This window comes from Cetorhinus maximus, chromosome 1 (genome assembly GCF_964194155.1).
Source record: "Cetorhinus maximus chromosome 1, sCetMax3.hap1.1, whole genome shotgun sequence".
In the NCBI taxonomy this organism is placed as follows: Eukaryota; Metazoa; Chordata; class Chondrichthyes; order Lamniformes; family Cetorhinidae; genus Cetorhinus; species Cetorhinus maximus.
The window spans coordinates 168776020-168789530 of record NC_135879.1 but is presented as its reverse complement, the minus strand read 5'-3'; the positions used below and the strand labels follow the sequence as shown (position 1 = coordinate 168789530).

At 41.0% G+C, this 13511-nt stretch overlaps 1 protein-coding gene across 5 annotated transcripts in view; it reads right to left on the bottom strand.

Moving 5' to 3' along the window:
* Window positions 1–13511, bottom strand: part of slc38a9 (solute carrier family 38 member 9) — an 83553-nt gene that overhangs the window by 35390 nt on the left and 34652 nt on the right. For all 5 annotated transcript variants that reach the window (XM_078549684.1, XM_078549681.1, XM_078549692.1 and 2 more), the window contains exons 3-9: window positions 13196–13325; window positions 10515–10636; window positions 10344–10407; window positions 10088–10181; window positions 8354–8524; window positions 7916–7975; window positions 1188–1385 (exon numbers count right to left, since the gene is read on the bottom strand). In XM_078549684.1, the coding sequence (XP_078405810.1) occupies window positions 1188–1385; window positions 7916–7975; window positions 8354–8524; window positions 10088–10181; window positions 10344–10407; window positions 10515–10636; window positions 13196–13325 (839 nt within the window). The remainder of the gene's footprint in view (window positions 1–1187; window positions 1386–7915; window positions 7976–8353; window positions 8525–10087; window positions 10182–10343; window positions 10408–10514; window positions 10637–13195; window positions 13326–13511) is intronic.

Here is a 13511-nt window from a genome sequence, read left to right as displayed (position 1 = left end):
CTAATGATTGTTTCTGCCCATTGAAAAAAAAATGTTTCCTGCACCTCTGGCTCAATAGAGGCTAAACGCTGAACAGAATTCCAGTCCACAATGAATAGATAAACTTTCTAATGAATAGATCCATTTTCTATCCACCGACTTGTGCACGGCACCTGGCTAATTCGACCAAAATATCTTAGACAGAAATATTTGCCTGCAGCTGGTGGCCTAGCAGTCTTTTGTTATATGTTATAATTCCAGCCTCAACAAATATTCAAATTTGTCTATAATCATTGAATGTCATCATTACGTAGGCTGCTCAATGGGAGTGTTGCAAGGCAAATGCATGCCTTACTCTGGTTGAGTAATCACACAAGAGATCAACAGCAACTATAAAGCCAACCATTATCTAGAAGACAGCACGTCTTTCACCAACTGCCCCTGTGCCACCATAATCAAAAAAGTTAATCACTAAATCCAAATCTGATATAACCAAAAACAAAATTGAACCAACGCTTCAGCAAATGCCAAATTCAGATTTGCCATTGCAAAACCAGAAGCAGAGTCAAATACATGAAACATTTGTGACAGTAGTTTATCAGGCAGCAATTTAACAGTGAGATTATGAAGGAGATCAAATCAATCTTAATATTCCCAATACATCAAAACTGATTTGAAGGCAACTCAACTAAAGTCAAATAAAATCTTTATGTACCTCCTTTACCAGTACTGAAGGTTAGAAGTAGCAATTCATTCTCTTCCCAGAAAATGTTCTACCACCTCTACTTGCCATTCAAGCATTTTTTGAAAAAAATGCTGTAAATGCTCCAATAACCATAATTTCTTAAATATATGATATTCAGTAACAGTTCTTTCCAATACCATCTTAAGTAATCAGTGCATGTAAAAATAAATTAATCAGAAAATCATATATCCAGTTTGTGCCATGAACAAACTCCAAAAGCACCACAAGAAGCTGCAGAATATATTCTGCGCAGTCATCAAACAGCCAATCCAAGTAAATCCCAGGCAAAGCGATAAAAAACCTTCAAAGTTTAATGGTGATTTTCCAAATTCTTGGATACACTGGGACAAACAGTTTATTTGCTAAACAAGTAGATTAAAAAAAAATGTACTCTGGTTCTTCAATTAATGTCCTTATTCTCAGCCAGTTTCTAAAATTGCATCAGCACGAGTGGAATACTTACCTAGATTATTGAACCGTGCAAAGAATGAAGCAGACTTGAAGTTAAGGAGAGGCAACAACAGGAAAATCAGATACAAGGGAACAGTATTGGTTTTATTCCACCACTCCTGAAACTCATGCACGCCTGTGTCATTGCTTATGATGAAGGGCATGTCTGTGCTATTCTTGTGGTGAACTCCAGGTGGATTTGGACAAATAACTGAAAATAAAAAGAATGAATCAAAATCACAATTTCTATAAATAATTGCAACAACCCTCAAATAAAAGGAATTGAAAATAAATCAGACCTGGCATCACATTCCAGTTAGCAGAACATACTGATTGGGGGCTTATTTGAAATGTTTGAGTTAGCTTCTGTAATGCATTTGTGGCACAAGAATGAGCATCTGCACTCACTGGGAATGAGTGAGACAGGTCATGCAGCTATAGGGAAAAAATAGCATCAGGTTCATGTCTACGCTCTAATTTGGTCTCAGCCTCAGGTTTCAGAGATTTAATTAACATCATGCAACTCAAATACTTCTATGCATTGAATGTGAAGCAAAAACACCATATGTTCTTCTACAATTCTTCTACGGCCATCTTTCAAATTTTATCAAATTGCTTATAGCAACAGTTACATTCGTGGTAGCATTTTTTTTTTATATTCACTCAACATTTCTCTCAAGTTGAGAACTTCAGGTCACTTGTCAACAAGGCTGCACACGCCAAAGCTCAAAGCTTTCATTTGCCTGTTCAATGTCTGGCTAAATGCAGTAAGTGCATAGATACAAAGAAAAACTCATCACAATATTCCAGCATAATAGACACCCTTAAGTCGCTTCCTTGACTTTGCAAGGTGAAACAGCCAACTGACCAGGACTTGGGCAATTGACATACTTATTAAAAAGTAAACAGGCAACTGAACAGTATTAAATATCAACAATAGGTTTAGAGTAAATAAACTTTGTTATGACCATAAGACGTAGGAGCAGAAGTAGGCCATTTGGCCCATCGAGTCTGCTCCACCATTCAATGAGGTCATGGCTTATTTGACAATCCTCAACTCCACTTTCCTGCCTTTCCCCCAAAATCCTCGATTCCCTTACTGATTAAAAATCTCTCTCTCTCAGCCTTGAATATACTTAATGACCCAGTCTCTACAGCCCTCTGTGGTAAAGAATTCCACAGATTCACTATCTGAAAGAAAATCCTCCCCATTTCTGTCTTAAATGGGTGATCCCTAACTCTGCGCCCTCTGGTCCTAGACTCTCCCACGAGGGGAAACAACCTCTCAGCATCTACCCTGTCAAGCCCCCTAAGAATCTTATATGTTTCAATAAGGTCGCCTCTCATTCTTCTAAACTCCAATGAGTACAGGCTCAGCCTACTCAACCTCCCATCACAAGAAAATCCGGCTTCCTTAGGGCTAACAAAAATGCCTTCCCCATGCTAACACTCACTGTAATTTGAATGGGACCAAGCAGCAGAACTTAATTGGTGGCAGGTGACCAAGCCCTTCCTCCATCTATGATGATCATTAATGTTGACAGAAGTATGACTCAGGTGTATGACTCAAAATTCTTTGCAGAAATACCAGAACAAAATACTTTCAAACTTAAAGAGCTGCCAAACATATTTTAGAAATAGGTTTGTATTTGAATGAAATGGGTTGCCAACCATCTGAGAACAAACTATCACCTAACTTCTGCTGAAACTATTGCCAGTTAGCAACCGTATTCTAACGCAATGGATCCTGCAATCAGGTATGCAGTTCCAATTTATATTTGTTTTTCTCAGCTATCGACATCATTCAAATCTTCTGACTCTAGATATAATGTGTATCAATTATGTGTTATATTACTTAGGTGAATCTTAATTTAAATCCTATAGTGTACCCAAGTAAATGCTGTGCAAATACACAATTAAGCAAAAAGGCTTATTGATTAAAACCAGTGATCCTGATCCCCTGCAATGACACCCTGCAGGTGATGCTGAAAGGATGTTTCCCCTTGTGGGAGAGACTAGAACTAGGGGACACAGGATTTTTTCTCTGAGCATTAAGAGTCTGTGGAACTCACTTCCCCAGAGTGGAAGAGGCAGGGTTATTGAATATTTTTATGGCTGAATGAGACTGACTCCCACATTAATCAAGAATCTGTTATTGGGGGTAGGCAGAATGTGGAACTGAGGCCACAATCAGATCAGCCATGAACTTATTGAATGGCAAAGCAGACTCGAGGGGCTGAATGGCCTACTCCTGCTCCTAATTCATATGTTTTTATGATACAGAGTAGGTTGGCCAGGAGCATATTTGAGCAATCTAACCTGGAGACAAAGGTGTGGATGGGGGAATCTGCAGATAAGCTGAGGCAGGGCCGAGTCTGGCGAAGTGAGCAGTTTTAGTGATTTGTGCTTGGGGGCGTATTTGAGATGAGTTTCCAAGGTTGCCAATGGGTCTGTGTAAGCCTCAGACAATTGCTAGGGAGAGGGATGAAGTCTACGGCTAGGGGAACTGAGTTTATGGTGGGGACATAATACGATGCCTTTGGGTTTCTCAAAATTTACATATTTAGAGGAAATTTGTGCTCATCCAGTACTGGATGTCAGATGAGCAGTTGCCATGGAGCCGTTGAGAGAAGTGCTAGTGAGGTAAACTTGAAAAATAGGAGGTGGTCATTCAGCCCTTCGAGCCTGCTCCGCCATTCAATAGAATCATGGCTGATCCTCTACCTCAACACCATACTCCCATTCTCTTCCCATACCTCTTGATGCCTTTAGAGTCTAGAAATCTATTTCCTTCTTAAATATATTCAATAGCTTGGCCTCCACAGCCATCTGTGGTAGAGAATTCCACAGATTCACCACCCAGTGAGTGAGGAAATTTCTCACCTCAGTTCTAAATGGTCTACCCCATATCCTGAGACTGTGACCTCTTGTTCTACACCCCCGAGCCAGAGGAAACATCATCCCTGCATCCAGTCTGTCCAACCCTGTCAAAATTTTATGCATTTCAATGAGATCCCCTCTCATTCTTCTAAACTCCAGTGAATAAAGGCATAGTCGGCCTAATCCTCATATGACAATCCTGCCATCCCACGAATCAGTCTGATGAACCTTCTCTGCACTCTTTCTATGGCAAGTATATCCTTTCTTAGATAAGGAGACCAAAACTGTGCACAATACTTCAGGTGTGGTCTCACCAAGGCCCTGTACAGCTGCAATAGACATCCTTGCTCATGTACTCAAGTCCCCTCGCAATGAAGGCCAAAGTACGATTTGCCTTCTTAGCAAGCATGCGGGTGCAGCAAGCAGTTTTCAGTGATTGGTGTACAAGGACACCCAAGTCCTTCGTACATCAACATTTTCCAAACTATCCCTATTTAGATATACTGGTCTCACATATCGCTAGCAATGCTGGGTCCATGTGCTCATTTGACATTGTTAGCCTATTCACCAAAGTTCCACTTAAGGAAGCCATAGATATTTGCACCGCAGCTCTATATCATGGCAACCTAGACCTACCACCATTGCATGAATTAGTATTCATTGAGCTTATGAACTCAGTAACTCACACAGTTGAGTTCAGCTTTAATGACATCATGTATGCCCAAATAGATTGTGTTGCCATGGGATCCCAGCTAGGTCCAGCTCTCGCAAACGTCTTTGTTGGGTTCCATGAGAATCGTGTCTTCGATGGAACGACACCTAACCGCCTTCTTCTTGCATATTTCCAATATGCTATATTTAAATCTGTAGCAACATGCAATAATTTCCTTGCTCGTCCTAATGGGCTCCATCCTGCGTTCGAATTCACCTTTGAAATGGAGCATTCAAATGAACTCACTTCCTTTGATGTACTAGTTAAGAAATCTGCCAGGGGGTTCTCTACCACTGTCTACCGCAAGCCACCCTTCACTGGTCAATACACACGTTAGGATTCTTACAGATAAGATTGGCCTTATCGGCAACCTTATAAATCGGGCCCCAAGCCATCTGTTTGCCATGCAAGCTTGAACATGAAATAGGCCGCAAAGACATCCTGCGGGATAGTGGCTACCCTGCTCAGATCATTTCGCACTGTATATCACGCAAACTCATGAACGGGCCCCAAGGCCATCACTTTCTGCCCTGAAAAGTGGCCAGTCTACCTCAGATTACCCTGGAAGGGTAAGGTATGTCAAAAATTTGAGCAACAGATGAAGCTAGCTGTTTCGCGCTGCTACCATGCAGCAGCAACACAAGTGGTATTCGCCAGTAACTGGATGCTGCCATCAAGCCAAAATGACGTCCTGCCTATCACACAAATGAGTAATGTGGTATATGAATTTCAGTGCCAGTGCGATGCTAGGTATATAGGCCACACATTCCAAAAATTGGCAGATCGTATCAAACAGCGTGTCCCAGCTGGCGTTCAGAACTAGCAAGGTACAGACCGTACCCAACTAGTCTGTGCTTGCAAAGTTCAAAAACAGCGTCCAACGTTAGATGTGATTCTGCAATTAGACAGCATTTGCTAAATAATCCTCAGTATGCTAAGGATTACGCTGACAACCAATTTAAGATAGTCAGTCAGCCTCGCACTATGTCGTATTTACATGTACTGGAAGCTACAGAAAGAACATGTACATACATTGGGCCTGATTCAGCTAAACAAAATAAGTGACAGCTAGTCGTTGGTTCATTCCCCAGGACAATGTCTTGACCAGAATCAAGCTGCCTGGTTTAAATTTCAAACAATGCTTGGCAGTTAATTATCAGTCACCATCAACTGGTACATTCTCCATGACAACACCTCTACCAGAGTCCACCTGCCAACCAATCAACACGGTCTTCTCATATGTTGGTGTCTTCTTACAAGTTGCCCTGATGAGTGCAAGACAAAACTTCCACAAAAATTGTCTCTCTTTTCCGCAATGCTCAAATTCTGAATTACCAAACAACAAATGGACCCTTTGCCTCCTACTCCAAGCTCCTCTCCAGCCATGGGAGGTCCTTAATCTTGGCACCTGACAGGCAACAGTGCCTTTGGGATCAATTGAAGTTTTCAAAAGGAATTGGATCATTATCTGAAAAGGGAAAACTTGCAGGGCTATGGGGGAAAGGCAGGGGAATGGCACTAGGTAAAATTCTCTTTCAGAGAGCCAGCACAGGCATCAACAGGCCGAACAGGTTCGGGATTCACGCTCAGAAAACAGTATCGATCCCCCAACTATACTGCCCCCTACTACAATTATCTTCCTTTTTAGTCCTTCCACTTGAATGGCCCTCTGTACCAGAGTGCTGTGGTCAGTTTGCTCATCCTCCCTGCAGTCCCTTGTTTCAACCACACAAGCTGCAAGAACCTCAAACATATTGGGCAATTGCAAGGGCTGAAGTTCCTCCATTGTTACCTACTGGATCCCCATACCTGCTTCTCTCATGGTCACATCCACCTGTCCCAGACATGGATCAAATCTGAAGTACCTAGCCTCAGGGGTGTGACTGCCTCCCAGAATAAAGTGTCTGGGTAACTTTCCCCCTCCCCAAGGCATCGCAATGTCTGAAGCTTGGACTGCAGCTCAACGTGGAGCCAAAATTTCCTCAAGCTCCAGACAGTTACTGCAGATGTGGGTAGATGCTGAGAGGATGTTTCCACTCAGTGGAGCATCTAGAACTAGAGGGCACAGTTAAAAATAAGGGGTCTCCTATTTAAGATGGGCATAAGGAGGAATTTCTTCTTTCCGAAATCTTTGGAATTCTCTTCCAGAGAAGAATGGATGCTGAGTAATTGAATATATTCACGGTTGAGTTATACAGATTTTTAGTCAGCAAGGGAATTAAGGGTTATTGGCAGGGTGGGGTGGGGCGCGAAAGCAGGAAAGTGGAGTTAAAGCCACAATCAGATCAGCCCTGATCTTATTGAATGACAGAGCAGGTTCGATGAGCTGAATAACCCACTCCTCCTTTTGTCTCTTCTGATCTTATGAGAAAATGTTAAAGTACTTGGCTGGGTGGTAGAGCTCGAGGGTTTTACAGAGAGAAATGGACAAAGGTGAGATGCTCAAAGCAGGATGAAGTGCCAGAGCAGTAGGCAGGGCAGATCAAAGTGTAGTTTGTTCATAAGAGCCACATCACCACTGCGATGGACTGGGTGGGGCAATCGGTTGAAGGTAAAGCCAGACAGGGAGGCTTCAGTGAGGGGAAGATGTCATCACCCGTCAGCCAGATTTGCATTAAGACAATGATGTCAATGCAATCACGAGTGAACAGACATTCTGGAGGGAGACGCTGAGAGAGATGATGATAGCTGATCCACTAGCAGAGCCCACAGGGTTGGCACTAGGATGCATAGGTTGGACATCAAATGAGTTTGGCAAGATTAACCCTCAGCAGGTTCAACAAAGAGTAGAATGGCCAGTTGCAGTTGTTGCTTGTTAAGTAGGCAACAGGGTGCCTTGGACGATATCCAGTGAGGTATAGAGAGAAGCTAGTTTAACTATGAGAAGGAAAGACTAGGATGCCAGAAGAGTTGTAAGGCCAAGGAGTGCCAAAAGATTGGGGGTAGGGATTTGAGAGGGTTGAGGACCAAGATGGGAGAAATTGTAGCAGGCATGACAACAGGGGGGCACATCTATGATGGGTAAAAATAAATGGAAATAGAATGATGGGCTTAATTCTGGATATGTAGGCAATGAACAATGCATACATTTTGTGGCAAAGTTTACATTTAAATTTTATACTAGACAACTCTCAAATTGGCGGTCCTACCTTTAATACTCCCATTCGTACTTAAAACATGGTCCGTTTCTGTGACATTATGAACATAATCTGGAAAACAAAATAATGGGACATGGTAGGTGAGATTAAACAAGCTTAAAAATCTAAATTATACACATAGCCCTATGACTGTTTTGTGTAACTAGTTTCTGGAATATTGAAATCCCCTTTGGGTGATATCACTTCTTACATGCAAAACACCTGAAGCATAGATTGTGATTGATTTTTTTTGCTAATATAAGATACCGTTCACAGTAATTTGGTAAAATTAGAGACCTCGAGATTTCAACGTGTAGGAATTGATCTCATCATTATCATCTTGAATGCAGTAATTGAAAAGGTTTAAGTGTTAAACATAAACTGCAGAGATCCAGGTTACACTGACGAAAGTCCAAACTGGTAGAAGTAAATAGTTTTTTAAAAACTTACTATAAATAAATCTCCCTGTGTTGAAGAGGAAATTGGACATCAGGACCCAGTAAACAATCATGGCTCCAAACAGAGAAATGAGAGAGAAAAGAAGACTGGACCACTGGCCAAACGAACCAAAATAGTATTTACAGACATCAGGAAACTCCCAGTTTGACGTATCAACATGGTCTTTGAGAAAGAAAACAAACAAATTTTAGAAAACAATTAAGCAAATAGAGGGCCAATAATCAAAATCTAATAAACTTCAATTCACTGACAAGCTCCGATGTTAGCTTACTGGTTAAAGATGTCACTTGATGCAACACTGGGTGATGCAGGCCACAAAATCCCAAGGATGGGTTACCATCAGCATTAAGGATTTAAACTCACCTAGCCTCAAGGGCAATTAGGGGTGGGCAATAAATACAGGCCTAGCCAGCAATGCACACATCCCGTGAATGAATTAAAAAAAAGACCATAGCACTTGTGAGAAATTGTACAGTTTGCACTTTCCCATTAGCAGAAAACAGCCAAACCGCAAGGAGGATGGAAGCAAGCACAACAGGCCAAGCCTCCTTGGCAGCACCTTCCATAACTGTGACCTCCACCACCTAGAAGGACATATGGGGAACACCACCACCTGCAAGTTCCCCTCCAAGCCACTCAGCATTCTGACTTGGAACTATATTGCTGTGTCTTCACTGTCGCAGGGTCAAAATCCTGGAACTCCCTCTCTAACAGCACTGTGGGTGTATTTACACTACATGGACAGCAGCAGTTCAAGGTGGCAGATCACCACCACCTTCTCAAGGACAATTAGGGATGGGCAACAAATGCTGGCCTTGCCAGCCATAATCAAATCCCATGAATGAAGAAAGAAAAGTAGGTACAAATAAACTGAGGTTTTGTGAGGTAAAGTCATTTGGAAGTAATTTACTGAATGGACATTCTTCCCATCTACTCATGTTCATGTATACTTAAGTGGTTGCCAAATAACCCAGCTTTCCAGCTATTTAACTTTTCTCATTAAGTAAAAAAGCAGTTGAAAGTGACTTGAAACACTCTTCCTTTAAGCAAAATCCAAAGGGTCAAAATGGAAGTTTACATTCACTATTCTCTGAACTGTGTGTAAAAAAACAACAAAAAGTGCTGAGCAAATTGGCTGACATAATTTAGTTTCAAAACTATGTTCATTTCAATATATTCTCATTTTCCTTTGGGAACTTAAGTGGCAAGGCTTTTATAGTGACAAATTGCATGTATGCTCCCTATAAAAATTATTTTGGGAATTAAGGTTTCTAGATGGAGCTGAAACTATCCTACAGATTTCAAACTGGTACAAGTTTCCAATACTGAAGCACAGGGGTCAAAATTCATTTTGCAAGACAAAGTGTTTTCACAATCCCACTAAAAGCTGTTTTATAACAGGTTAGAACTAGTTTTGATTACAAATGCATTAAAACACACATTACTATTAGTACTATTAATTATTTAAAATTAATTATCCCCCCACCCCAGGTATCTTCCATCCTTTTACAAGCTTTTCAACTGAAATATTCTGAAAAATTGATGTTTCCTTGGACAAATTAAACATGATAATATTACACAATGTACAAGTTACCACTACACAATAAACAGTTCGATTAAATTCTACTACAAATCACTTGCAAGATACATTTCTCGGAAATCATTGCAAATAGTTCAATTACGGCATTAAATGGGACAAATTTATTACAAAATAATAATACGCACCTACTGTCTGTCGAGATTTGAGCACCCGGTAACAACAGTACAGCATCAGCACACTCATTAAAATGAGCAAGATAATCCCTAAAGTAAACCCTGCCTAATCGGGAAAGGAAAAAAGGTTTCAGTTTTTGAAGAAGCCATAACTTTTAATAAAACATTGCATTTAATTAAACTGACTTATGAAGTTGCAGAAAAAAATGCAGCACCACACTATTAACTTATTGATAAAAATCATGGAATTGCATAAGAAACTTCTAACCTCCTTTAGTGCCCATGGAAGGCTCAATATGGATGTACCCATCATGGTATTCCAGATGGAAAATCTGGAAAGAAATAAGATTCAGTATCATTTGGATCACGAACATGGGAGCTATTATATCCTTTCCTTATACATTGAAGATTACTGAGGAAAACGTAAACCTATACATACATAGTGACTATGCTGGGATTCTTTCCAAAGCCATCGATGCTATTTTCAAATTGGAGAGCACTTCCTAGAGGACTGTAAACATAAATTTTCTCTTCAGCAGGAATGACGTGATCAGGTAGCACCTGTAAAAATATTAATGAATCATAGCAAATTATAGACAAACTTACTTCCATATTTTAAAAACTTCTTTCATAACAAATCAGTCACAACATGGCATGTTCTCTGTACTCAATGCCACCTGCGCTGTCTGAACATCCAATTCCAAGCTTCAACAAATTTTTTAATCCAATGGCCTCCCAATCTATAACCTCCTCTAAACAGCAACTCCTCCAAAACTCCACTCCCACACCAAGTCCACTTATCCATCACACCTGCATTAGCTCCTGGTCCCTCAATGCCTCAAATTTTAAATCATCCCAGGACCTAGGATCTCCCATCTCTTAACATATTCCCTTCCCCCAAAACTCTATTCCTATGACTTTGGTCTCTTGTGCATTCACTCACTCTTTGCCCCATCACTGGCGGCCACAATTTAAGCCACACTAACCCATGTTTGTGAATTTATTCCTGACACCCCTCCTCTTCTGCATCTCCCTCCCCTTCTTTAAGAGCATCCTGAAAACCCACCTTTAAGACCAACTTCTCCCAATTTCCCTTTTTGACCAGGCACCAAATTTCCTTATGCCTCTATAGTGCTTAGAGTGCTTTTTTACGTTAACGCTACTATGCAAGTGCAAGGTTCTATAGGATGAAATCAAACATGTAGACTGTAATTGCAGAAATCCATTGTACTGTATCCCTATGCTTTTTCTAGTTCTCTCTTGTTAATGACTGACAGCAATCTTGCTTCTGTCTGTCCTGTAAGCTTTCAATGTTGCCTGCACTCAAGGAATTGAACTTGACACGAGGCAGGTGTGCTGACAAATTGATCTAACAGGCTTAGCTTCAGATTGTTAGGAGTGTTGGGTCTTGGAGAATACATCAAATAAGGTGACAAGAGGTAGAGGTACCAATAAAAATTTCAACTTAGCTTATGAAACTTCAGCAGCTATTGGAAAGACATTTTCACTCTATGGAGCAGCTACTTGGCACCTTTTTTTACACAACTGCCTTGCATCAAGTATCTCCAAAAAGTTATAATGCCATAGTGGAGAGGACAGCTGCTACAAGCCATCTTCATTGCAAAGCAAACCTCTCTCCAGGCAGTTACCATTTGTATTAGGGGCAACAATCAATCTCCACCTGCAACAAAATAAGAGGAGGGGGCAGCTAAATTACTTGAAAATATACTACACCCTGCATAAATGCCAGAAACTCAGCATCACCAAACAACAGCTGAAGGAGTTGTATCCATGCTGTTACACACCCTCTGGCGCTACCTTCATCACCAACCACAAAGTTTACAAGAGATAAGAGTGGTTTCATTGAATCAATGTGTAGTTCTTCCCAGTTAACATCAAAATCTATAACTCAATTGTGACACAGCAGATCATTAATCCATCTCACAAACAAGTGCTAAAACACAGTAAAGATATGAGCCAGATATCTGTAAAAATACCAGAGTATCAACTACCTTCACTAGTTACCAAAGACTTCACGTCCAGTCCTCTGCCCCAACTACACACTCTTATATGCCTTAAAAAAGGATAGATATTACTTGGTTATTTCAGTTATTAATCAGCAATCAGTTGGCTATCTACAGCACCATATGAGGGGAATGATTATAGCAATGGCTCAAATTGTTAAGGTCAAGTTTGTGCTTGAGTAGTGGTCCTGTTTTCCAAGTAATGCATTGTGGGGATGTTAATGTAGGTTACACGATGTTATAACCTTGTATAGCATCTGTAAGGCTCTAAGTTATTTCATCTAAAAAGCCTTTTCTAATTGTGTCAACTGAAACATATAAAGCAAGCCAGTAATGGGTGGTACAAGAATAGCCAAGTAAGGGTGCTGCAAATGACCTACTTCATGCTAGAGGTGGTGGTGGGCATGGGGAAAGCAAGGTTCTCATTCCTTCTTCCCAATTTTCTCCTCCCTCAATCTTTAAAGGCAGTAGTACCTAGTTTGCATTCAGCTTCATATTTACCAGTCATTTTCTGACACCTCACAAAGTAGCCATCATTCATGTGAGTCTTTACAGCAAGTGTTGACAGAACAATCCACCCTTATCCTGTTCCTTACTCATCCAACATCTACGCATCTACACACTTCACAAACAGGACAGTCATCCTGGGGCACCGAGGCACTTGCAATGAGTGTACTGCTGCTTCTAAGGCCAATAAACTCACCAAACCACAGATCAACTGGAAATCTTCCTGTATGAGTTACCAATCAACTGGATGACTCATCAAATCATCAGGGGAGCCAAGGTTCCAATTCCTAAATTATCTAATAATTACTGCAAGGTGTACAAAAATGGGCCTAGCTTAGCTATGATGAATAAAGCATAACCAGCACACATGGAACTTGATCAAACAGTCCACTGTGACAATGCCATCACTTTAAAAGAACTGTCTGTATTAGGCAACTTAAGGCAAGATCATCATCACGAAGTGGAATGAGACTAGGGTGGAAATATAAAGAGATGGAACAAAAGGGGTGGGGGGGGGGGGGGCGGGGGGATGTAAAGAGAAGGGACAAAGAAATAAGCTTTGTAAAATTAAAAAAACAAGCAATACTACCAAGGTCTTGTGTGTAGTGGTCAACTTGCTGTAGTACTGAACACGGCTGTTCATTGCTGAAGCTTCTTCTGTCACCTGCTCCTTTGGGTCTATGTTTCCATGGAGGCTTCTGGGCGGCACATAGAAAGGTCTAAATGCAAGATTTAAAAGTACATCTTATTAAATGTACAGAACCAGTTATTTACAAATAACAATTTTAGACTTCGATTCATTCATGAGAATGGGGATGTCACTGGCAAAGTGCCCTTGTGGTAGCAGCGGTGAGCTAGCTTCTTGGCTTCTACAATCGGTGTGGTGAGGAGAGGGAGTTCCAGGA